At 48.7% G+C, this 26,008-nt stretch overlaps 1 protein-coding gene across 2 annotated transcripts in view; it reads right to left on the bottom strand.

Moving 5' to 3' along the window:
• The window catches only part of CIMIP2B (ciliary microtubule inner protein 2B), a 36,222-nt gene extending 12,099 nt beyond the window's left edge, over positions 1-24,123 (bottom strand). Inside the window, exon 1 of one of the 2 annotated variants that reach the window (XM_061612720.1) lies at positions 23,833-24,123. In XM_061612720.1, coding sequence (XP_061468704.1) covers positions 23,833-24,095 — 263 coding nt within the window. In that variant the 5' untranslated portion in view covers positions 24,096-24,123. Of the gene's footprint in view, positions 1-770; positions 979-23,832 lie in introns of those variants that run through there. The other variant, XM_061612725.1, reaches the window with a different exon arrangement.
• Between the last annotated feature and the right edge of the window lie 1,885 nt (positions 24,124-26,008).

Below are 26,008 nucleotides of genomic sequence, written 5' to 3'. Positions count from 1 at the left end.
GAGATGTTTTAAGATTATAATGAAGAGAAAGATTCCCCTCACTGAAGTGACTCCAGTATTTTAACACATGACATGGGGTGCATTTGTTTTGCTTTTTTGGCATTGCCTTACCATGATAATTGCCCCCGGCCCCCCCATTTCTGCCACAGCGTCTGTTCGAGCGCCAGCAACACAGCACAGTTTGTTTTTCAGTAAGTTCTAAATTACTCTGATCAATTCAGAACTTTAAAAACCAAGTAGCACATTAGATGAAAAGGAAGACGTGAAGGCAGACCTCAACTTCTCTCTCTCTCTCCAGCAGAAAAGGAAATATATGAGGGTGAACTGGTCTCAAAGGATTAGCCATTTGAAAGAGTTCTGGTTGTTTGCTTCTGTGTCTTGGAAACGTTAACTAAACACAAGCCCGGAAAACTCACTGGGTGAATCCTCCCCAGAGGCTGAGGTCCCAAATATCTCCTGGCCAGTCCTTGTCCCCTCCCCCCCTTTTCTGGATTTGGCTTTCCTTTCCTAAGTGGCCTCCTGGCCACCCACAGCCCTCTGACTTTGCCAGCGACAATCCTCCCAGTCATCCGGTTTCCTGCCTGGTTGCTATGGAGGTGGCTGCACACAGATAGTCTTGCGAGAGAACTGCGGTCTGATGGGGGCACACACAGCGGTGCAGAGGGGGATATGGGTCCTGCCAACCCCCCTGCATTGTAAGTCCTGCCCCCAAATGCCAGAAGTGCCTCCAAAGCAAATTCACAGACATGCTGCTGCCCTCCTGCACTTACCCAGGGATGTAATGTGGCTCTGGGGTCATCAGGATCTGGCTGACCTTGGGGGCAAAAGTGGTGGCCATGATCTGCAGAGCTCCTTGTCTGCTGCTGTCCAGGGAGGAGGTGCAAGGTCAGTACAGGAAGGTGTTTTGTCTGTGATCTGGTAGGGCAGGGAGGGTGCCCGCCTGCCTGCCCGCCTGCCCTGGGGAGCCAGAGAGGTGGAGCCTGTGCCCAGGGAAACATGAACCACAGACACTCAGCCTGCCTGCCAGGCAGAAGGATAAAGCAGCCCCCCCCCCGCCAGCATTCTGCTCCTTGCCTTGAGGGGGAGGGGAAGGTCAGGGGACTCTCTTCCTTTTGGGAACAGGGGCCAGCAGCACACAGTGGGCAAGGTATCGGGCAGGGATCTGCATGCCCACCATCCCAGCTGCCTCTGCCCTGGAGTCCTTCTGTCACCTGGGGCAGAATAACACGGACTCTGCTGCCCTCTGCTCCTTCCCACCTGCTCTTTTTCCAGGGAAACTCAGCGGCATTGGGACCAGATGCCTGCCTGGCACAGCCACCATGAACAGCAGATCCCAGCGAGGTGCTGCTGGGACAGCCTGGCCTCTCTTGCAGTCGAAAGCCAAAAGCTCCACTGCTCAGATGGGCAGCATTCTGCCCTGGGGAAGCGAGCCGAGGAGCAGTCCGGCACTGTGCCCCAGGGGCCGGGAGCTCCAGTGGCTGGCCTGGGAGCAGGGGGTCCTTGGGGTGAAGGGGTGGGGGGAGTCCTGTGTTGCCCCAAATGGCGGAAGAGAGACTGAGGAAGCAGCTGCTGAAACACCAGGCTGGGGGAGGGGAGGGGGAAGCAACCCAACTCCTTCTCCTGGACCCAGAACACCCCGGGGGTGCTGAGCAAGCAGAGAGACAGCGGGGACTTCCCAGGATGGGTCTGTGCAGCAGAGAGAAAGGAGGCACGGTTGGTTTCCAAATGCTGAAAAAAAGTGGTGGAAGAGAATTTCAGTGAACTTAAACGGAGGCTGACCGTTGCCCCAGCCGTTGCACATCCCTTTGATGCCCGGAGCCCAGCAGGGTTCTGCTGCTCCTCAAAGGCAGTGCCAGGAAGGCGCTTGCACAATCTCTCTCTCTGCCAGACATCAGCCCTCTCTCCAAGAAGCAAGGAAGTTCCCCTGCCATCTTTACCAACCTGGGAAGCTCCTTAGTACACAGTGAGCATAGATGGACCCACATCGCCACAGAGACTTGGCCAGCTACCTCACTTGTTCTCCAGGCTAGTGCCACACGCCTTGTGTAAGCAACACAGAAAATATGCAGCCTGTACCAGGGCTGGTTGTTCAGACAGACGGGTTCAGCCAGCCAGGCAGAAGCATTCAGCCCTTGGCAAATGCAAGCTAAGTCACGGAACTGAGATATCCACACCAACTCAACGTGAGATCATACAGATGGTTTCCCTGTCACCTCTTGAACTGACTGACCAAAACATGGCCTGCCATTTTGCTCACAGCTTGCCAGTCAAAACATATATCTCATTCATTTTCATTAACTGGTGATCACTCGTGGCCGAGTAAGATTGCCTTCCAGGGTAAGGTCTTTAATGGTGGGTCCGTAAGTGACTGTGGAGGCCAATTCTGGATCCACACAGCCTCCCACAGTGAGGACATAGGTTTCCAGGTGGAAGATGGTCGGTTTGAGGATTTGTTTGATGTGCCTTCTGGTTAGCTCGTTTCTCCCGTTTGCCCTGTATTCATGCTTCTTCAAAGTCCAGAGCACCTTTGATAATAGCTGACCTCCATTTGGGACGTTCATGGGCCAAGACTTCTCAGTTCTCGATGCTCATGTTGCATTTTTTTATATTTGCTTTGAGAACATCTTTAAACCTCTTTTGCTGTCCACCGATGTTCCGTTTTCCATCCTTAAGTTGGGAGTAAAGTAGCTGCTTTGGAAGACAGTGATCAGGCATTCAAACAACATGGCCGGTCCAGCGAAGTTGATGTTGAAGGATCATTATTTCAGCACTGGTAGTCTTTGCTTCTTCCAAAATGCTAACATTAGTCCGCCTATCTTCCCAAGTAATTTGCAGAATTTTCCGGAGGCAGCATTGGTGGAATCTTTCAAGAAGTTGGGAGTGGCGTTTATAAATGGTCCATGTTTCACAGGCATACAGTTAGGTAGGTAGTACAATGGCTTTGTAAATAAGCATTTTGGTCTCCCTGCGAATATCCCAATCCTCGAACACTCTACATTTCATTCGGGAGAATGCGGCACTCACAGAGCTCAGACGATGTTGAATTTCAGCATCGATGTCAGCTTTTACAGAGAGATGGCTGCTGAGATAGGGGAAGTGATCAACATTCTCCAGCATCACACCATTAAGCTGGATTGATGGTGCTACAGAGGGATTGGTTCGCACCACTTTGGGTTTTTTTGATGTTAAGCGAGAGGCCAAGCTTTCCATATGCTTCTGCAAAGACATTTGGGATAGTTTGATCTTTCTCTGAATGTGTGGAGACTACATTATCATCAGCATATTGAAGTTCTATGACAGAGGTTGACATTACCTTACTTTTTGCTTTCAGCCTACTGAGATTAAAAAGCTTTCCATCTGTTCGATATATGATTTCCACACCAGTAGGAAGTTTCCCCTCAATAAGGTGTAGAATCATAGCAGTGAAGATAGCAAGGTAGGAGCAATGATGCATCCCTGTTTTATGCCTGATCCAACTCTGAATGGATCTCTCTGAAAGCCATTGTTATCCAAAATTGTTGCTGTCATGTTGTCATGAAGGAGTCGCAAAATATTCACAAATTTATCAGGGCATCCAGTTTTCAGAAAGATGGTCCAGAGAACGGTTTGATTCACAGTGTCAAAGGCCTAGTCAGATCCATAAATGCCATATATAAAGGTCGCTTCTGCTCCCTGCATTTTTCTTGAAGCTGTCGTGCAGTGAAGATAATGTCCACTGTCCCCCTGGAAGGGCAGAAACCATTTTGAGATTCGGGGAGGACATCCTCTGAGATTGGCAGGAGGCGATTTGCAAGGATCCTTGCAAGGATTTTACCTGCCCTACCAAGAAGAAAGATACCTCGATAGTTCCCACAATCTGTTCTATCACCCTTCTTTAAAAGGGTGATAGTTATGGCATCTGTAACGTCTTCCAGGATCTCCTCCCTCATCCAGATTTTTTCGATGAGCTTATGAAAACATAGATCTACAAGTAGCACAGGTGGGCATGCAGCCTCGATGTCATGACACCTTCATTTGGCAGATGGAGGAAAAGAGAAAGTGTCTTAAGTTTGTAGGCGACCCTAAGGATGGCATCCAGCCAACTTGTTCTGCCACTGCAAGGATTTCTGCTTGCGCAATAGAATTCCCGCCTCCATGCCTGTATCCTGCTGAACTCTGATCCGGGCGGGGGTTGGGAGAACACTCAGAACAGATTTATAGGGTACGTGGGCAGGGGGAAGGAGGAGAGGGAGGTAGTTCCATTGCACAGGTGGAAACCCTTGCACTGATGGAATGAGTTAGCTGGATACAGCTCCACATTTATGATAGTGAAAACCAAAGCAGACTGCAACGAGCTCCTGAGGATTTTGTTGCAGAGTAGCAAAATTAGGTATTTGAGCATCTGAATTAGCTTTGTGTATTTGAACCTTTGCTAAAGATTACACCTTCCCTGTGAATTAGTCAGACAGAGACTTAAGCTTTAAAATAAGAAATAACTACTTTATTCTGGAAGTACATACTTGATAGGAAAGAGTCCTATATCTAACTAACTAGCTAAGTTGGAGATGCAAATGTTAGGTCAAAACTAAAATTCTGAGCTGTCCTTTAAACCTTACTCACCTCACGTTACCCAGGAAGAGTGCGGAGCTGAGTCACATGAACCCACTGCCAGAGACCCAGGAAATAACCGACAAGAAGAACCTTTGACAAAGGGGACCCAAACCTGTCCAGCCAGATGCCTTCCAGAAATGGGAACCCTGTTTATTGAGAGGGGTTCAGATTATATACCCTCGAGGAGGGGCTACAGGTCAGGGGGATGAACTCCATAATGCATAAAGAATTTACATGGTGGCATAAAGGTCATAACAAGAGGGGGAGAAGGAGAGGAAGGGGAGATAGGTGAAATTGCCAGGGGCATGTTGCCCTTTGTAAATCAGAATTTGCAGACTGCGTACAGCCTTGAGATAAAGGCTGGAGCCAGAGAGCTGAAACAACCAGGAAGAGAACACTAAAACAGTGACAGAGTATAAACAAATGCAAAACACATTCATGTGTGGAACAAAGCCTTCCATCCTTTGACACCTATCTGTTAAAGCTCAATGAGCATGTGAAAAGCTGCATACAGTTTACATTCTGGACCAAAGTTGTTCCTGCAATGCTTCCTGGGATGGGGGTCAGGTTAGGGGTAAATAAACCGAAATCAACTTTATTTCATCCCTAATTCATTTTAACCCAACACAAACACTAAGTCTAGTGTTTGCCCTCATGCTTGGAGGAGAGGGAGAGACAAAGAAATAGTCTGCTCTCCCTCACAAGAGAAAGAAGGAGGAAGGAGGAAGGAGATGTGGTCAACATCCCTTGCATATCAGTCTAGCAGGAAGGGAGAATCAGCAGGAGATCAATGAATAGGTATTAGCCTAGCAATCAGGAGGTCTCCTCTCTAGCTACCCTTTTAACCCCATGCAGCGTCAACCCACAAGTTCGAGTTGAACCACATATTCCAACAGATTCTCCAAACAGTAAATGGGCACTCAAATAGTAAATGGGGTTCAATGCATGCAAGTGTAAAGTGATGCGCCTCCTGGGACCTTTGGCCTGCACAGCAGATGCTGTGCTGCTGAGCCACGGCCACTCTCTGGGATGGTTCTCAGCTCACCTGCTTTGATTATGTTGGAGGGGGATGGGTGGGTGGGTGCGATGGGAGTGGGACTAATCCTTCCAAACATTTTGCTGCTGCTGCCAATACACCTTGTCCTCCTCTTCCTCTCAGAAGGGGGGTGAGTCCTTCCTGAGAGTGAGGCATTCTGGGCAAGGTGGCATGGGGGAGTCCCTGTGCCAGCCCCCTTCCTGCTGTTTCTGGGAGAGAGGGAGGCAGACTTTCTCCCCCCCATGTGCAAGTGAGTGGGGGGCAGGGGGAGGAGCAACCTCTCCATTAACAGGTATACGGTGGGGGGATTGCACTCCCAGAAATGGCTGCTGGTGGTGGGGAACTCCCCCTCTCTCTCACACGCCCAGCAAGGACCCCTTCACCCAGCCCCAGCAGCCTCAGAAGGTGGCCGGTGCAACTCAGGGAGCCAGCTCCTCATTTCCTCTTCTCCTTGTCTGGCCAAAAGTAGCACAGAGCACAGCATTGTTTCTTTTTCTCCACCTTCTCCATTTCCTAAAATCTCGCTGTCCTTCCGCTTTCGCGTAGTCCAAGCCTGTGTCATTTGCATCCAAGCATCCTGGGGCGTGCTAGTTTCCACTGCAGCCAGGCTGGATCCAGAACGCTCCTCCTCCCTGCTCCTTTTATGGCAACCTCCAGACCCCCCTACACACACCTGCTCCTCCCTCTATCACAGAAATGAAAGGAAGACCGTTAGTCTGGCGGCACAGACCCTGTGGAACTCCCTCCCCTTAAATACTAGACTGGCGCCATCTCTGTTATCTTTTCGGCACCTACTGAAGACTTTCGTCTTTCAACAAGCCTTTTAAGTAGAGACCTTACCCCAGTCTGCGTCTGTCTTGGAATTGCTGTTTAATATGTTTTTAACCTTTTTGTAAAGATTTCTTCAAAGCTTTAACATTTTAAAAAATGTTTTTAAAGATGTTTTGTCTTAATGTATTTTAAAGTATGTTTTTATGACGTTTTTAAAGTGTTTTTAGTGCTTTTGTTTGCTGCCCTTGTTACACCAAAAATGGCTCTTTTACATTTGGAGGAAGCTCCAAAAATACACACCAGATGGGAGACCAAAGATAAGTCAAAACCTTTATTGATTACCAATATCTTTTGCAAAAGAGAGACCAGGTATTCGGCTCGTGCCTGAAAACCAGTCTAAAGCATGCTTACACAGTGCAAATGATATGTGCTTTCAAGTCCTCCTAAGACAGCCCCTCCCTCTTGTTAGTAACTTTCCTAAGTCTCTCCATTGTCTTGCATTGAGCTAACGTCCTAGCCTTGAGCGCTTCATCCGTGCTGCGTCTGCCTCCCTCCTGACACGATACATTCCAGTGAGCCACTATCTACTTGAACAGTATCTTGTTACATGGGATGGGTAAGCTAGCGTTTTAGTATCAAACACCAACTGAACATTTAGCATCCACAGGCACCTTAGGAATTTTGTTTTTCTAATTCAGTGCTATCTCAAGTTAACACATTCTGTACCATGTCAAATTAACACTACATACTACAATTCCCAAACTATATATGCCTAATTTCATTACACCCTGGGCTCCTGCTGGGAGGAAGGGCAGGATATAAACAAAAGAAAGGTCCTCTTCACACAGCAGAGCATAATTAAACTATGGAATTCGCTCCCTCAAGAAGCAGCGATGGCCACCAACTTGGACGGCTTTAAGAGAGTATTAGACAAATTCATGGAGGAAAAGGCTATCAGTGGCCACTAGCCATGATGGCTGTTCTCTGCCTCTGTGGTCAGAGGCCAGATGCTTCTGAATGCCAGTTGCTGGAAACCACAAGTGGAGAGAATGCTCTTCAGGTCGTGCTTGTGGGCCTCTCTTGGAGTATCCTGTGGGCCACTGTGAGAACAGGATGCTCAGGGCTAGATGAGCCACTGGCCTGATCCAGCGAAGGTTAGAGACTGGGGGGAAAATGCACCCAAACCTGCTCTTCTAAGAATGTGTGCATTAATTAACATATGCAAATGAGCATGGAACTGCTCCACCCCTGAGGAGCAGCAACAATAACAAGATACACATACGCCTTCTTTATCATCTTGGAGGGCAAGTGTGGCCCATTTTGCCTTTCTGTTTCCAGTTGGCTAATAGGGCTGGCAACCTCAATTCTTTCCCCAAGAACAATCCTTCTTGAGGCTTTAAAAACAGTGGGGGACACTGATTGTTGCAGACCAAACAAATACAGCAGGAAGCAGAGTGTGTTCGAAGGCGATAGGAAGATTAAACCTAGGAACCGCTTCTGCCCTGGGTGACCAAAAGACTGAAAATGGCATTAAAGGACAGCAACCAGAGGGAGGGCAGGTTGACCGGACGGAGAGAATCATGAAGCTGTAAACACACCATACACTTAAAGTACATCCCCCCACCCAAAAGAAGAATCCTGGGAAATGTAGATTGTTAACAGTGTTGGAAGTGGTAGGTTTGTGAGGGGTAAATACATCTTGGCTGTGGTATTGTCCTGATGCGCAACCTATACTCTGGACAGGAGGCTACTGTAAGGACAGAATATGGAGAAACCAATTGGTTCCCCATCGGAAAGGGTGTGAGACAGGGGTGTATTTTATCACCCTATTTATTTAATCTGTACGCAGAACATATCATACGGAAAGCAGGATTGGACCAAGATGATGGAGGTGTGAAAATTGGAGGGAGAAATACCAATAATTTAAGATATGCAGACGATAAAATACTACTAGCAGAAACCAGAAATGATTTGAAACAAATGCTAATGAAAGTTCAAGAGGAAAGCAAAAAAGCAGGACTACAGCTGAATGTCAAAAAGACTAAAGTAATGACAACAGAAGATTTATGTAACTTTAAAGTTGACAACGAGGACATTGTCCTTGTCAGGGATTATCAATACTTTGGCACAGTCATTAACCAATATGGAGACAACAGTCAAGAAATCAGAAGAAGGCTAGGACTGGGGAGGGCAGCTAGGAGAGAACTAGAAAAGGTCCTCAAATGCAAAGGTGTATCACTGAACACCAAAGTCAGGATCATTCAGACCATGGTATTCCCGATCTCTATGTATGGATGTGGAAGTTGGACAGTGAAAAAGGCGGATAAGAGAAAAATCAACTCATTTAAAATGTGGTGCTGGAGGAGAGCTTTGCGCATACCATGGTCTGCGAAAAAGACCAATAATTGGGTGTTGGAACAAATTAAACCAGAACTGTCCCTAGAAGCTAAAATGATGAAACTGAGGTTATCATACTTTGGACACATCATGAGAAGACATGATTCACTAGAAAAGACAATAATGCTGGGGAAAACAGAAGGGAGTAGAAAAAGAGGAAGGCCAAACAAGAGATGGATTGATTCCACAAAGGAAGCCACAGACCTGAACTTACAAGATCTGAACAGGGTGGTTCATGACAGATGCTCTTGGAGGTCCCTGATTCATAGGGTCGTCATAAGTCGTAGTCGACTTGGAGGCACATAACAACAACAAGCTAAGGCTGCCTCTAGTGTTCCAGCTTGGGACTTCATGGCCTCCATGACGACCATGTGGCTGTCTCAAGTTCTCATTGGCCCGACGTATAGGGCAAGGCACACCTTTGACTTGGCTTTTGCTCTGTATGGAGGAAGGGGCGGTCCGGAGATGGGTGGTGGTGGATGTCACCCCATTGTCATGGTCAGACCACTTCCTGGTGAAGTGTAGACTTATGGCTCTGATCCTTCCCTGCAGGGGTGGTGAACAGAACAAGATGGTCCACCCCCCAGAGACTAATGGAATCCACTGGATTCCTGCATGGCCTGGGGGAGTTCCCAGTAGATAGAGCAGGTGACCCTGCTGATTCCCTTGTCACACTGTGGAACAGGAAGGTGCGTCGGGCTCTTGACACGGTTGCGCCCTCTCCGGCATTGTGGAGCCTGGTCTACCCCTTGGTACACCAGTGAGCTAAGGGCAATGAAACAGGCTGGATGACAGCTAGAGCACAAGTGGCAAAAGATGTGCTGTAAGGCTGATCGGGCACGAGTAAAACATCATAACCTTGCCTACTGTGTGGCGGTGAAGAAGGCCCACTTCTCTGCCTCCATCACATCCTCAAGTAGCCATCCAGTGGAGCTTTTCTGTATTGTCAGGGGTCTGTTGACATCATCTCCAGGAAATGGAGTTTTAGACCCTTCGGAGGCCCACTGTGAATTGTTTGCAAGGCACTTGGAGGGTAAAGTTGCTTGCCTCCGTAGCAATCTTGATGCCACATCCACATCTACTGTAGTCCCCAATGAGGTGTCCAGTGCAATGTCTGCTGCAACTTCTTGTGAACAGTTTCAGTTGATGCGGCCTGATGACGTAGACAAGGTGCTTGCAATGATGTGGCCAGCAATGTGTCCTCTCAATCCTTGCCCTTTCACTGAGTGGATCCAGGAAGTGGACAACGCATAATTGCAGGAGGGAGTGGTTCTAGCAGCCCTGAAAGAGGCGGTGATCTGACCGCTCCTGAAAAAGCCTACCCTGGAGTGGACCCATTGGTCGGTGACAATTACCGACTGGTTGGAAATAGCCGCTTCTTAGGGAAGGTGATTGAGAGGGTTGTGGCACAGCAATTGCAGGTACTCTTGGATGAAACAGATTATCTTGACCCATCCCAGTTTGGGTTCAGGCCTGGTTATGGGACTGAATCGGCCTTGGTCGCCCTGATGGATGACCTTTATCGGAAGAAGGACAGGGGGAGTGCAACCCTGTTACTCTTACTTGATCTCTCAGTGGCTTTTGATACGACTGACCATGGTATCCTTCTGGGCCGACTTGGTGAGTTGGGTATTGGAGGCACTGTTTTAGAGAGGTTCCAATCCTATCTCCAGGGTTGTTTTCAGATAATATCATTGGGTGATTATCTTTTGGCTCCCTGGCAGTTATGCTGTGGGGTGCTGCAGGGTACCATCTTGTCCCCCATGCTGTTTAACGTCTATATGAAGCCCTTGGGAGCGGTCATCAGGAGATTTGGGGTGAGGTGTTAGCAGTACACTGATCTGGTCAGTTGTCTGCTTTGGATGGGGTCATACTCCCTCTGAAAGAGCAGGTCTGTAGTCTGGGGGTGCTCCTGGATCAATCTTTGTCACTAGAGGCACAGGTGACCTCAGTGGCTAGGAGTGCCTTTTACCAGATACAGCTGGTAATACAGCTGCAGCCATTTCTCGACTGGGATAGGCTGACCACTGTTGCCCATGCACTAGTAACCTCCAGGATTACTGTAATGTGCTCTATGTGGGTTGCCCTTGAGGTTGGTCCAGAAGCTGCAGCGGTGCAAACTGTGGTGGCGAGACTGCTCACTGGGACAGGATATTGCCAGCATGTCATGCTGCTGCTGAAAGAATTGCACTGGCTACCTATTAGCTACCGGGCCAAGTTCAAGGTTCTAGTTTTGGTGTACAAAGCCCTATAGAGCTTGGGACCAGGATACCTGAAAGACCGTCTTACCCTTTATGTACCCAGTCAATCACTGCGCTCTGCAGGTGAGGGCCTCCTGCAGATACCGTCTTATCAGGAGGTTTGTTCTGCACAATATAGGAAACAGACCTTTAGTGTGGCGGCACCTGCCCTGTGGAACCCCTTGTATATTAGACAGGTGCCATCTCTGTTATCTTTTTGGTGCCTACTGAAGACCTTCCTCTTTCAACAAGCCTTTTAAGTTGAGACCTATCCCAGTCTACTTCTGTGTTGGAATTGCTTTTTAATATGTTTGTAAACCTTTTTTTTAAAAAAGCAATATGTTTTTAACCTTTTTTCTTTTTTCTTTTTTAAGATGTCTTCAAAGCTTTTTAAAAAAATGTTTTGTTTTAATGTATTTTGAAGTCTGTTTTTATGATGTTTTAATGTGTTTTTAGTGCTTTTGTTTGCCACCCTGGGCTCCTACTGGGAGTAAGGGCGGGATATAAATAAAATACACTTCTCAGGATTCTTTTTTGGGGGGGTAGGGAAATGTGCTTTAAACGGGTGGTGTGTATGCAGCCAAAGACCTGAGCAGGAGAGGCTGAAAAAGAGGACAGTGCAGAGAGGGGAAGGGTGGGAGAGGAGGAGGACCTATTTCAAGGCCCTCTGCGTGGCCCCTGAGGTTTTGCTTCAACCTGCACTGAGGGGTTCAGAGTGGCTTGGTCCAGCTTCCTATTCCTGCGGCTCTCAGATAAGGTGAGCACGGCTCTGTGCTCAAAGCGGCCAGTGCCCGAGTTGTCATTTTGGAAGCAGCCGGAAGGGGGCTCTTTTCCCCTACAAGCTCAACAAACAGCCTCGTAGCAGACTAAATGGGTCTTGTTATGGCACAAGGGCTGTCTTCTTTTCAACTTGTTCATAAGTGAGGGAGGTGAGCAGATGGGGAGGGTAGCCAAGTTGGCTGATGACATCACTGTTTGGGAGGCAGGTGGAGAGATTGTGAAGAGATCTGAAAGGATCCCTTCCAGTCAGGCGAATGGGCCTTAAAATGGCACATGCAGTAGCAGCACCCGGAAAAAAATCTGGCGGGGGGCACAGAAGGGGCAAAGGTGGAGAGCTCCTTGGGGGGGACTTGCCCCCTCTTGTCCACCTGCAGCACTCCTGGGCACATGCAATTCAATGGAAACAAGCATAAAGTGATGCACATTGGGGTAAAAAAATTCTTCATTTCACATATACACTTGCAGGGTCTGAACAGGCGGTGACTAACCAGGAACGAGACCTTGGAGTCATAGTGGATAGCTCGATGAAGATGTCCACCCAGTATGCAGCAGCTGTGAAACAGGCAAACTCCATGCTAGGGATCTCTGGTAATTGAAAATTAAACTGATTATATCATAATGCCGTTAATTTGGAATACTGTGTACCGTTCTGGTAGCCACAGCTCAAAAAGGATATTGTAGAGCTGGAAAAGGTTCAGAAAAGTACAACCGGAATGATCAAAGGGGATGGAGCGACTCCCCTATGAGGAAGGGGTGCAGCAATTGGGGCTTTTTAGTGTAGAGAAAAGGCGAATAAGAAGTGACAGGATAGAGGTGTATAATATTATGCATGGCATGGAGAATGTGGATAGAGAACAGCTTTTCTCTTTGGGAGATTCAGGACAGACAAGAGAAAATAGTTCTTTCACACAGGGCATAGTTAAACTATGGCATTTGCTCCTACAAGCAGCAGTGATGGCCACCAACTTGGAGGGCTTTAAAAGAGGATTAGACAAAATCCATGGAGGACAAGGCTATCGTTGTCTACCTCACTGTGAGAGACAGTAGGTCCTTGAATGCCAGTTGTTAGGAATGACAAGTGTGGAGAGTTGCTGCTGCACTCCGGTCCTGCTTGTGGGCTTCCCATAATGGGCATCTGGTTACCCACTGTGAGAACAGGATGCTGGGCCAGGTGGGCCCCCTTGGGTCTGATCCAGCTTCATGGCTCTTCTGATGTTCTTAGGCACTTCATCAGATGCATTTATTTATATATTTATTGCATTTGTATACCGCCCCATAGCCGAAGCTCTCTGGGTGGTTTACAACAATTAAAATATTAAAAAGAAATATACAAATGTAAAAACACATTTTTTAGAAAGACATTTAAAAACACATGCTAAAATGCCTGGGAGAAGAGGAAAGTCTTGACCTGGCGCCAAAAAGATAACAGTGTTGGCACCAGGCGCTCCTCGTCAGGGAGATCATTCCATAATTTGGGGGCCACCACTGAGAAAGCCCTCTCCCGTGTTGCCAGACTCCCAGCTTCCCTCAGAGTAGGCACCTGATGCATGAAGGGTTATTCTCAGCTGGCAAAAATATATGGCTCCTCCATACAAGTGCACCAGCCATTCTAGACAGAAAAACGTAGGGCAATGAAATGCAGAAAGTAGTCTGTGACTGTTCAGTAAAGCAGTAATTGCTGCTAACGCTATCCTCTTAACATTGCTAAGTTAATTGACCAGATGCTAGCAACATGTCGACAGGAGCCATGATCTCTATGGCCAATGGCCAGAATTAAGTTTCTGGAAAGGTGCAAGGGAAGAGCAGACCCCCAAGTCTCCAAGATGGGGCTGCACTTGTGCATGCTCTTGTGGCACAGCAGCCATGCGCTCCTGCCACATATCTAGGGGGAAAAGGTCTCCTGGGGTCTCTCGTGTAGCAATCAGAGGAAGAGGCAGGAGACCAGGACTGTCGCCAGGAGAAAGCTGGTGGGTGATTACCTGGAGCACTGAGTTGCTCTGCTCAGGGGCTTCTGAACAACAGGAGTTTTAATTTATGACATGATAAAGAATGAAGGCTTTTAAAAAAGAAAAATTCTGGCTGGCACGGGGAGAAAAGAATAAGTAATGCTGGCAAGTATTCTTCCCAAAGTGGTAGTGCCTGAGAACTTAAAAATAGATGTCTCTGTTCCTATGCTAGCAATACAAAGATATTAAAACTTGGGGTTACGTAAGTTTCTGTCCGTTATGAGGAAAGGTCATTCATGGAGGACAGGGCTATCAATGGCTACTAGCCATGATGGCTGTGCTCTGCCACCCTAGTCAGAGGCAGCATGCTTCTGAAAACCAGTTGCCGGAAGCCTCAGGAGGGGAGAGTGTTCTTGCACTCGGGTCCTGCTTGCGGGCTTCCCCCAGGCACCTGGTTGGCCACTGTGAGAACAGGATGCTGGACTAGATGGGCCACTGGCCTGATCCAGCAGGCTCTTCTTATGTTCTTAAGGTCTGATCTTGTTACTTTATTTGAAGCTCAGCCTGGAAATGTGGCAAGCGGAGGGGGGTGGCTGTGGCCCCTCAGGGAGCTGACTTCCTAGTCCCATGGGCAGGGTCAGGCAGCACCAGGGAAGTGGTGGAGCAGAGCAGACTGGGTTATTTGGGGAGGGGTCACCCAATAATATTCATGAGCCCACTATCTCGTGCAGCAATGGCCGATCCCCTGTCCCTGGAAGGTATTTCTTTGTGACATGATCACTTCATTTCTTGCCATCTGTCCTCCACCCTGACCTGACACCTGACCCAGTGCAGTGCTTGGCACAGGAGGAAGCCTCTGCTGGAAGTGGGTGTGCATGTGTGTGGGTTCCCCCTCGTGTGGATAAGCTCCAGGTGCTTCTAAGAGGCAAACTCCACAAGACAGCTTACAGTTCTCAAGGAAGAAAACCATACTTCAAAAATGCCACTCATGAAATATGGTGTAAATATAGGACAAGATGCTAAACTCCTCCCCGGTTGTGGGAAGAGGGAAGTGGCCAAAAATATCTGGGCTTAGAAGGAAGCAGACTGAAGGGAGAAGGAAATGTTGCTGCAACAGATGGGGCCCCAAATGCTGTGGAAAGAGAAAGGCAGGTGGGAAGTAGATGGTGGTGGGCGGGGCGGGGAGAATCACTGGCCTCTCAGCCCCGCTGCTGAATTCATCCTACGGCCATCCAGTGATCCTTGGCAAGCGAACGTCCTTTACATAATGCACATGACTGACGCAGGGATGGCTGCTGGTGATGGAGAAGGGTCTACAATTGGCCATGAAATGAGCTTCCAGGTCCAGAGGCCTGATGCCCCTTAGTGCTGGTGATTGGGGAAGGGCTGTTGGCCTTCATGTCCTGCTGGAGGCCACTGCTGGAGGCAGAGAGGACGCTGGACAAGGAAGAGAGCCTTTGGTTCTGCTCCAGGTTCTTCATCATCTCCACCACGCAGAGGCCAGGTGAGCAGGTGGAACTGAGCCTCCATTTGTGTGGGCATCACCAAAGCCCCGGTTCTAAACTGGTCTGAGGCAGAAGCAAACTACTCTCTGGCCTCTTCCAGTCGTTCTTTGGGGAATGACACAGACCCTGCATAGTGACGGGGCAGCTCTGGGAACTGGATCAGGCCACCTGATGTAAGGAGTCTGCTGTGTGGTGGGCTGGAAGGGCCTCTAATCCCCAGCATGTCCCCAGAGACATCATTGGGAGTGCCCCACAGACCTGAAGGGGATCCTCTCCCTGCTGCAGCTTGCCAGCGCCAGAGGCGACCCCTCTCTGGGGGCTGTGCGCTGCATGATGGTGACACAAGAAAGGGCCTCTCCGTGGTGGTGTCCTGCTTGTTGCAGATGCCCCACCCAGGCTGGATTAAGACATGCTGAGGCCCCAAGCCACGTCAAGATTTTTATCCCATACCATAAAAAATAAAGGGATGGGAAAGTGGTGAGGAGGAATTCGCGGAAGTGGTGCGTGGCGTGGAATGGGACTGTAGAGTGTGTTGGTAGGCTAGCTCCCACTGTCTCTTGAGGTCTAAGGTGAGGTTGGTGCAAGTGGTCCAGCAGCCCTGGAAGGGAAGTTGATGGGATGGAGCGTGGGTTGGGATGGAGAGGTCAGGTGGTTCAGAATTTGGGTGGTGGGTTTTAAATGAAAGGCTATTTAAGCCAAAGCAATTTCAATTATACTAAAACTTGTGAGTTACCTTCAACATATTTAGAGGGCCCTCATAATGTAAGTCTTTAAACCATGGCCTACTTGGCTTGTTCCTAAATCCAGCACTGCCCCGCCCCTGAAGCATGCTCAGCCTTTTATCTTTTATCTTTTATACTTTTATCTTTTGGGCACAGAGTACTTTCTCGCTGTGTGCCCAGGAATGTGCACTGCTTTGCTGGATGCATTTACTAAAGAGAAGCCCACTCTGTAGCTCCATCTGGATTCATAGTTCATGGTTGTTTTATGTGATGGTATGTAATTTGTATTCTGTACCCCACCCTAGGAACTATCGTGATGAAGAACAGAATCATAGAATTGTTGAGTAGGAAGGGACCCATAAGGCCATCAAGTCCAACCCCCTGCTCAATGAAGGAACCTAACTGAAGGCACCCCCGACAGGTGCCTGTCCAGCTGCCTCCTGAAGGCCTCTGGTGTCGGAGAGCCCACCACCTCCCTAGGTCATTGGTTCCATTGTCTTACTGCTCTAACAGTTAGGAGGTTTTTCCTGATGTTCAGCAAAAATCTGGCTTCCTGAAACTTGAGCCCATTATTCCGTCTCCTGCACTCTGGAATGATCAAAAACAGGGCCTGGAGGCATTCTTAAAGCCGGTGTCCTGACCAGGCTCTGGCGAGGATTGTCTGTGTGTGTCTCTCTCACACACACCTTGCAGTAATTTGCATTACAGACTGTGGGCTGGGGGGTTGGAGGGCAAAGGCAGCCTCTTAGAGGCCAGGGAAATCACGCTGCATGGTGGTTGTGCTGCGCATGTGGCGAGTCCAAGGCATCCATGGATCACGGGGGGAGCAACACTCCCGTCGTCGTGAACTCTGCTGGCTTGCTCCAAGTCCACCATGCCTGTGCAGCAGGAGCTGCTGCCTCTGAACCTTCCCAGCCTCAGTGGGAGCTCCCCACCCCACCCAACACACCCGCTGCCTCCAGGAAGGAAGTCTAGGTGGGATCTGAGACATTCCCCCCTTCATTAATTGATTTAAATGGGTCAATTACAAATGGATTGCGGGGGCTGTCTGTCATTATGCCTGCCCCAGACCCAGAGCTGTTGAATCCATGGGCAGGGATAGAATGAGAGAATGGCCTTTGCAGAGGTGGGGGCCCTTCAGAAGAGCCTGACCCATCCCCAAACTTTGCACTTGGGGGTCTCAGCGAGAGGAAGGGGCCTCTGGAGTTCCATCCCAAGGGAAGCCCACCTGGCTCCGATTTTGCTACGGATCAGGCAAGAGGCAAAGAGGATCGTCTTTCACCCGGACATGTTCAGCATAACCGGATCACGACTTCTTTGCTGTGAAGGCTCTTTCATTGCTTCTTTGATGCCACCCACCTGGCTGTGATAATTTTACTGGTTTTATTTGGCGACTTTAAGTCTTGCAAGCTGCCTTAGACGTTGCTTGTGGAAAGGAGGGACGGAAATATTTTAAACACATAAAGAGGATTGGACAGACATCTTAATGAAGGAGGGAGGTCTATGGAAAGAGCTCTTTCACCACAGAAGGCTGTCGCTCAGTGGTGGAGCCCCTGCTTTGCAAGCAGAAGGCCCCAGGTGCAACTCCAGGTACAGCTGGGAAGGCCGCTGCCAGTCAGTGTAGGCAATACTGTGGTTTGACTCGGTATAAGGCAGCTTCTGGTGTTGCCATCGTGATGGCTAAATGGATTCTGCAATCCCAAAGGCAGTTGATGAGATGCTGTTCTTGTTATGGAAATACATATATATGCACAGAGATCCTCAGCGGTCTGAGCTGTGTGTGTGCCAGGGTGCGTATTTACTTAAGTGGCAGGCTTATACCCTGCATTGAGATCACTGAGACTTTATTGTATAAGAAAAGCTACTTTATTTATAGAAATACATAGTGGATAGAAAGGCAGGCCTAGTTCTAACTAACTAAGTTGGAGTCGCAACGCCCAGATGTGGGTCTTGCCCTCATGGCTCAGGAGAGAACAAAGACAGAGGTGTCTCCTCTCTCCTCGGACAGTCAAAGAAGAAGACAAAGGAAGGACGGGCAGGTCAGCTTCCCTAAGCAGCATATCAGTTTACAACAAAAGGAAGTTAGGCAGAGAAGAGCACAGGTAAAGGTAGGCAAGCCTAGCCAGCTGGAAGACCCTCACTCTGTCTTCCTTCTGGAACACACACAAAAGCACTCAAACAGGGGTTGCTCTTGCCCCACTCCCAACAGTTCTGGACAGATGAGAGACAACCACGTTCGCTGCCGCCTTCTTTGGAGATTCTGGCTCCAGGGGGCTCCTGGGTGGACTGGCCAGCCGTGGGCCAGCAAGGCTCTTCCGCCTCCCACCTTTCCTGGCATGGGGGCAAGGATGGTCCCTGGCAGACCATCACACTTCCTGGGCTTCTTCTTGGGTTCTGCTGCTCTGCACATTGTTTGGTGTGGGTGGGCAATGAGCCCAGAAGGACACCGGCCTCTATGGCCTGTGCAGTCATTCGCTTCTCTGGGCCTTTCCCTCCTCAGCTAGTCAGCAGGTCATGGCTCTGTGGGCGGGAAAGGGCAGGGCTGGAGGTGATCAGCTCTCCCAGGAATCACAAGCTGGCTTGCTTCCTGTTCCTGGCCTGATGGCCTCAGTTTCCCTGTTGTTGCTCACATCCTGCACCTGATAAACACAATGAGCAAAGGAGGCCAAGCGGCTTATCTCCAGTTCCTCATGGAAGTAATTGAAGGCCCAGCCCCAGAGAGGGAATTTCTGAAGTCCATGAAGAAGCCATACATGTCCCATCCCTAACACCTCGACCCTCTTTGGGGTTTTTGATTGGCTAACTATGATTGTTTTGTATTTTCATCCCAAAGGCAGGCTGCAACACTTTTCTGAGCTGAGCTGAGCTGAGCCAAGGGAAATTTTAAAAATAACCCAGTTATACTCCTCCTCCTCCTGGGGAGGTTGGCCCCCACCTTGATTGGGGAGGGTTAGCATTTGGGCCAGGCTGCCCAGGACATATAGGGGTGCTCAGCCTGTCATTCAGAAACTGAGCAGCTCAGGCAGATGACTCAAACCGGCTCAAGCGATAGTGCAGAGATACAGCAATGCCCCTTGTCCTGATCTGCAAATGAGACTCTATACTCCTACGGTATGATGTGCACCAGTCGGTGGCAGCTTGAACCCGGGTGTCGGAGGCCCTGTTTAGCCACAGGGCTACTGCAGTGCTTGAGATGCACAAAAGCTCCTAGAGGCCTGTAAAGCCCGCAGAACAGGCCTTGCATTTAATGCCAAGGAACAGACGCCACTGGCCCAAGGACTGGAATCGCTCTTTGTGGTGAGCCTTGCCTCTCCTGGGGGGGGGGCTTCCTTCTGCTTCGTGGGGCCAAGGATGCTGTGCAGCGCAGCCCTCCCTTCCTGGCCTGTCTGCTCCAGCCCCAAGAGAGAAAAGGATGCTCCCTGTGTCCCCCCTGACCCCATCCCTGTCTGGCTCCTCCATATGACAGCACCAGCCTTTCCAGAGAGGCGTTCAAAGCCCTGGTCTCCCCTCCCTCTCTTGAGCCAGGAAGGATCTGTGCACAATGTGTGAAAGGGCCAGCAGCCGGACAAAGACGGGGATTGGCAGGGGAGGCTACAAGGGCCCCCTCCGCTGTGCTGGGTGTAGCACCCTGTCATGAACTTGTATATTTTGTATGAAATGTTAAAATTATATGTAACATCATGGCTCAGTGCAAAGAACTCTGGGAGTTCCATCTTGTTAGAAAACAGGCCTCTGAAAGGGTAAAAATGTTAAGTTTCGGTTTCCAGCTGAAGGCAGTCAAGGGAGGCCTAAACAGAAGCACCTGGTTATCGGTGCTAATCAGTAAGAGCCTGGCACTCAAGGCCATCCTGGCCTGTGAAGGTTGAAACACCACTGGGAGGGGGGCCTGGAAGGCGCGCAAAAGTGGAGAAACATCTAGAAAAGGATTACATCAGAAAACCCCTGATTGGTTAATTAATCTTGGACCGTTGGGTTTCTTTTCCTTAAGTATAGGGCTTGAGACCCATAGCCTTTGTTCCCTCAGGAAGGTTCCTTCGGACTGGTGCCTATGGGAGGCAACCTAAGCAGGGTTCCATTGCTTTGCAACTGATGCTATTCTCTCTAAGGAGAGACGAGACTTCAACCAGCTACCTCCTATGTAAGTCGATAGGTTAGCTAGGTTGTTATTTTCTTGTTGTGTGAATGAATTCTCTTATGTGTACCTAACCCCTGTTTTGGGTGTATGGTTTTGAAGAATTGTTTGCTGCTATATTTTAATGTGCACTTATATTTTTGAATAAAGCTACTTCTATTTAACCTGGTGTGTTCATTCAGGGTAAGGGTGGTTCTAAATCCAGCACCTTGACCATTCAGCGACACAACTACCAAGAGAGAAAAGGAGTAAATGCTTAATTCTAATTTGTGGAGTTTTACCAGAGGTTTCTTGACAAGGAGTGTAAATTTGGCTCTTGTCTTATAGGACCTTGGTTTACCTATTTTCTGGGCTCAGAGTTCCCCTAGCTCTGAGTTGAACCAGTGACAGGGGTGGTGGCAGCCTACTTTCTACCTTGCAGGGTTAGTGTTAGTTTGCACAGCCCTGGCAAAGCGGAATTTGGTATTTGGGGTTCCAGAACAATTGCCCTAAGGGTGGGAATTGGGTCTGAAGCATGGTCCTCACGCCTTGAGGGGTAGCGGACGCATGACACACCCCATTTGCCCCCCCCCACTCCCTGCTGCACCGGGTGTAAGGTGATGGCTACTACAAGAAAGCAGTGACAGCAGCACCAAGATTTATCCGGCCATCCATCCATCCGCCTCCACCCCCCTCCCATCCAGCCAGGACCATGGCTTCCCTGAGTCAGCGCGGGGGCCCAGCTGTGCCTGACGCTCTGCCCTTTCAAGGCCCACAAAGGTTGCTGCAGCTGGCTGGAGCAGCTGCTGCATGGCCCAGCTGGAGGCGTCTGTCTGCGGTGCGCTGCTGATGGGGGAAGGAGCCCTTGGGGAAGCACGCCTGCGCCTGCTGGGCCAATCTCTGAAGAGGCTCCAGTCAAGCTGCCGCAGGCGATCTAGAGATGTGCCACGGCCCAGAAGACTCTGGACTCACACCCCACAGGCTGGGATGCCCAGCTGCTCTCCCTGGCTTTCTTCCAAGCTATCGTCCATCCACAGTGGCACTGCCCAGCCCAGCCACTGCCACCAGCAGCCAAGCTTCCCGGAGCATCCAGAGCAGGCACGGTGCAGCAGGAGGAGCTAGCCATGGGATATCTGGGTGCCAGCTATCTGCTCTGTCTTCATTCTTCTTCCCAGCCGCCCCTTTTCAGTTCCTGGTCGCAAAATGCACAATTTCTTGAAAAGCTCGTGGGCATCCTATCCTTCCAGCTGGTCTGGCTGGGATAGCAGAGCCTAGGATGATAGTCTTGCTCTGGTGCATGGGATGGCTTTCCTCCTGGACACACAATGGCCACCCACCTTGGGCACAAATAGTGTGAGGGAATCACACACCTGCCTTCTTAGCTTTAGATGTGCATGTTGGAGCCCATTGACAGATGAGAGCCATTCTAGGTGACCAGTTATAGAATCATAGAATTGTACAGTCGGAAGGGGCCTATAAAGCCATGAAGTCCAACTCCCTGCTCAGTGCAGGAATCTTAGAACAGGTGGCTGTTCAGCTGCCTCTTGAAGGCCTACAGTGTTGGAGAGCCCACCACTTCCCTAGATCATTGGTTCTGTTGTTGTACTACTCTAACAGTTAAGAAGTTTTTTCTGCTGTCCAGTCAAAATCTGGCTTCCTGCAACTTGATCCCATTATTCTGTGCCCTGCACTCTGGGATGATCAAGAAGAGTTCCTGGCCCTCCTCTGTGTGGCTACCTTTCAAGTATTATTTATTTATTTATTAAATTTATATCCTGCCCTTCCTCCCAGAAGGAGCCCAGACCGGCAAACAAAAACGCTAAAAGCACTTTAAAACATCTTAAAAACAAAAGACTTTAAAACATATTAAAACAAAACATATTTAAAAAACAACTTTAAAAACATCTTAAAAACCAATTCCACCACAGACACATACTGGGATAAAGTCTCTACTTAAAAGTTTTGTTGAAAGTATTTGAAGAGTGATATCATATCTCCCCTCAGTCTTCTCTTCTCCAGGCTAAACATGCCCAGTTCTTTCAGTCTCTCCTCATAGGGCTTTGTTTTCAGTCCCCTGATCACCGTTATTGCCTTCCTCTGAACTTGTTCCAGTTTGTTTGCATCCTTCTTAAAGTGCAGTGTCCAGAACTGGACCAAGTACTCAAGTTGAGGCCTGACCAGTGCTAAATAGATGGGAACTACTATTTCATGCAATTTGGAAACTATACTTCTGTTAACGCAGCCTAAAATAGCTTTTGCCTTTTTTGCAGCCACATAGCACTGTTGGCTCATATTCAGCTTGTGATCAACAATCCCAAGATCTTTCTCGCATGTAGTACTGCTGATCCAAGTATCCCTCATTTCGTTTTCCTAGGTGTTAAACTTTGTACTTAAATTTCATTCTGTTGTTTTTGGCCCAGTGCTCCAGCCTATCAAGATCCTTTTGAATTTTGTTTCTGTCTTCCAAGTTATTAGCTATTCCTCTTAATTTTGTATCAGCTACAAATTTGATAAGCATTTGCTGCACCTCCTCATTCAAGTCATTAAGAAAAATGTTGAAGAGCACTGGGCTCAGGACTGAGCCTGCGGTACCCCACTCGTTACCTCCCCCCAGTTTGAGAAGTAACCATTGATAAGCACTCCTTGAGAATGATTCTGGAGCCAGCTGTGGATCCACCTGATAGTTGTTCCATCCATCCCACATTTAGCTAGCTTGCTAATCAGAATATCATGGGGCACTTTCTCAAAAGCTTTGCTGAAGTCGAGATATATTATGTCCACAGCATTGCCACAGTCTATCAATGAGGTTACCCAATCAAAAAATGAGATTAGTCTGGCAGGATTTGTTTTTGACAATTGTTCTTGACAGTTGATTAAGCGACCTGGCAAAAATCGATCAAATAGTGGAGTGAAGGAGGTGCAGCCCTAGGGAGGGCACGGAGGACCACCTTCGGCAGCCTGAATGAATTCAGGTCTTCAGAGCCTGATAAAAGTACACCCAAAAGTACTGCAGGAACTTGCAGATGTGATCTGAGAGCCTCTTGTCTGCATTTTTAAAACATTCTAGGAGAACAGGTCAAGAGCCACAAGACTGGAGGCAGCAAACACCCTCATTTCCAAAAAAGGGGGGAGGTGAGGAAGATCCAGGCAAAGACTTATTGATTCCAGTCAGCGGCTACTTCTTGGCATGACCCACATGTTCAACACGCAATGACTGTCATTTCAGCAATTGTGTGTCAGGTACCTGTTGTCATATGCTCCTGGAGTTCCCTTCTGATATGGCTTTCATCACCATTCTCTTTCTTGGCCCAGACGCAGACAGTGGGGGGCAGAGGGGGCTCAAAGGGACTTGGATCTGGGGGGCTTCCGCTGAGCCTGCCTTGAGACTAAGGGCCAGGCTGAGCACTGGTGACAATGGGAGATGTTTATCTAAGGCATACAGCCTCACCGAGGGTGTGTGGGGTGTGTGACTATATGACATTTAGGAAAGGAAGGATTAAGCCTCTCTGTGTCTCAGAGCCGGGATGGTAACTATGTGCTGCATCGGCTGTGGAAATGCTCATGGCTGCTCCCATGGCTGGTTTGCTTTTTAAAACGTTTTTAATTAAGAAATTCAGCATAATAAAGATCAACCTTATAAACAAGTTTTACAGGATGCAAGAGTCATTATTACCTTGTGAGATTAAGTTTCCAGTTACTATTAAAGGATAACATATGCAAAGAGTTCATCTCACCCACAAAGAGTGCGGTGGAATTGGTCCGCACATCCGTCTGCTTTGGTGACTGACATCTCTGAGAGACAGTGGGTGGTGCCGTGGGTGGTGTCTCTCTCCTCAGGCCTGTTGGGGGAAGCACCATTGTAGCGCAGTGGCAGAGCATCTGCCTTGCATGCAGAAGGTCCCAGGTTCAAGCCCTGGGGGCACCTCCAGATAGGGCTGCGTGGACCAATGGCTAAGGCAGCCTCCTCTGCTTCTATGCACCCTGTTGAGTTTCTCATCCAGTGCCACCTTTCCAGAGAGAATTTGACGGCCCTTAGACCTTTCCAATTATACACGATTTCCAACCGTGCCACAGTTAACAACTTAGTCATTAAGTCTTTGCACAACAATTTTGAATGCCCACCCTTTGAAAAAGAGAGCACGATCTCTGTTTTGAGTGCTGCATTATATCTTTGGCTGTTCCATGTTTTAGTAAAAGTGCAAGAAACTCTTCCTCCTCCAGGTTGCGTGTTCTGGAATTGTGCCTCCCAACAGCCTCATCTGCATGTAAACTTGGGCTCTAAAATCACAGTGGATACAGTTAGACGCAGGAGGAGACTGCTGGAGGCATTCACTAGAGGCCTTCAAGAGGCAAGTGGACAGCCACCTGTCAGGAATGCTTTCATCTGGATTCCTGCATTGAGCAGGGGGTTGGACTCGATGGCCTCATAAGCCCCTTCCAATTCTATGATTCTATGCCGCTGCTACTGCCATCGCTGCTGTGGATATATGGAGCTAAGGCAAGGTGGCTCTTGCAAGGCTGGGCTGGGCTGGAGTCAGATCACAAGACCGTCACAAGCCAGTGATTAGTAAGCAGGGCTGGAAATTCAGGGTCGATTCACTCCAGCAGCAGGTCCTGTGCCTTGGACACAGACGGAAGTGTGCTGCAAACAGTGTGAGCCACACTCTTCTGTTCTGGAGTGGGACTCTGCAGCAAGTGGTGCATATATATTTTTTGTAATATGTTTTATAATATTTTGTTCACCACGTTAGGGGCCTTTTGGCCAAAAAGTGGTATATAAATAAACTATACTACCACTATATTAAACATCCCCACATCACATTTTCACATCTTTCCAGGCACAGACGTTTGACACCCACATAACTTTGCATTCTGGGGTTCTTTTAAGCCAGACGGGCTGTGAGCACACTAGTCACCAGAGTAAAGTGTTTTCATTGGCCACACCTGGAGGCAAAATAGATTGATCTGCCAATCCGTTATAAAATCTTCAAAGCTGACTTGTTTTTCTTAAAAAAAAGAACACCCTCAAGCTGATCTGACCGGCTTTTAGAGTAAAAAGGGGTGGGTAACTAGCACCATATGCCCTCGTTTTCAGCAGCAAGAGGTGAAGATGCAGCGGAACTGGCAGAACAGTGAATGTGTGTCTACTCTGGGACTGGACAGCCATCAAATAGAGGACACCTTCAGATAGAGGGCCATCCTCTGTAAAGCAGGACATGTTGGAAGTGCCGCAAGAGCAACTCCTGTCTTGTTCTTTTGTTTATGTTCCAGAAGGGAGATAGAGCGAGGGTCCTCCAGATGGATAGGCCTGATTACCTTTACCTGCGATGCTCTGACTGGCTTCCTTCCCTTGTTAGACTGATACCTCCTAAGGGAAGCTTATCTGCCCCTCCTCCTTCCGCCCTTTCCTCTCTTCTCTTTTCCGCTTGTCTGAGACACCTTTGTCTCTGCTCTCCCTCCTGAGCCATGAGGGCAACTCCCGTGTCTGGGCATTGCGCCTCCAACTTAGTTAGTTAGAACTAGGCCTGCCTTCCTCTCTACTATGTATTTCTATAAATAAAGGAGCTTTGCTTATTTTACTAAGTCTTAATTATCAGTGATCTCAATGTAGGTAAAAATGTAGTAAAATGTAGGTAAAAGCCTGCTTTCTTAGGGAAACGCACACACATGCTGGCACACTCGCATTTCAGACTGCTGTCGTTCTCTGCTAACAAATATACAAATTTACACAACAACAGGACACATGGTCACCCTTCTCCAGCAGATGGTGCCAGCCCAGAACCATCACCGGGTTGGCCAATGTTTATCCAACTTCTTCGAAAAAGTGTCCTGAGCACCTTTACTTTATCTGCTGGCTCATGGCCAGAGTTCGCGCCACCTTCGTCCCAATTGTTCTGCTTATGAATTAGT

This window comes from Rhineura floridana, chromosome 1 (genome assembly GCF_030035675.1).
Source record: "Rhineura floridana isolate rRhiFlo1 chromosome 1, rRhiFlo1.hap2, whole genome shotgun sequence".
Taxonomy (NCBI): domain Eukaryota; kingdom Metazoa; phylum Chordata; class Lepidosauria; order Squamata; family Rhineuridae; genus Rhineura; species Rhineura floridana.
The sequence above is the reverse complement of the archived record's forward strand: the minus strand, read 5'-3'. Positions and strand labels throughout refer to the sequence as shown.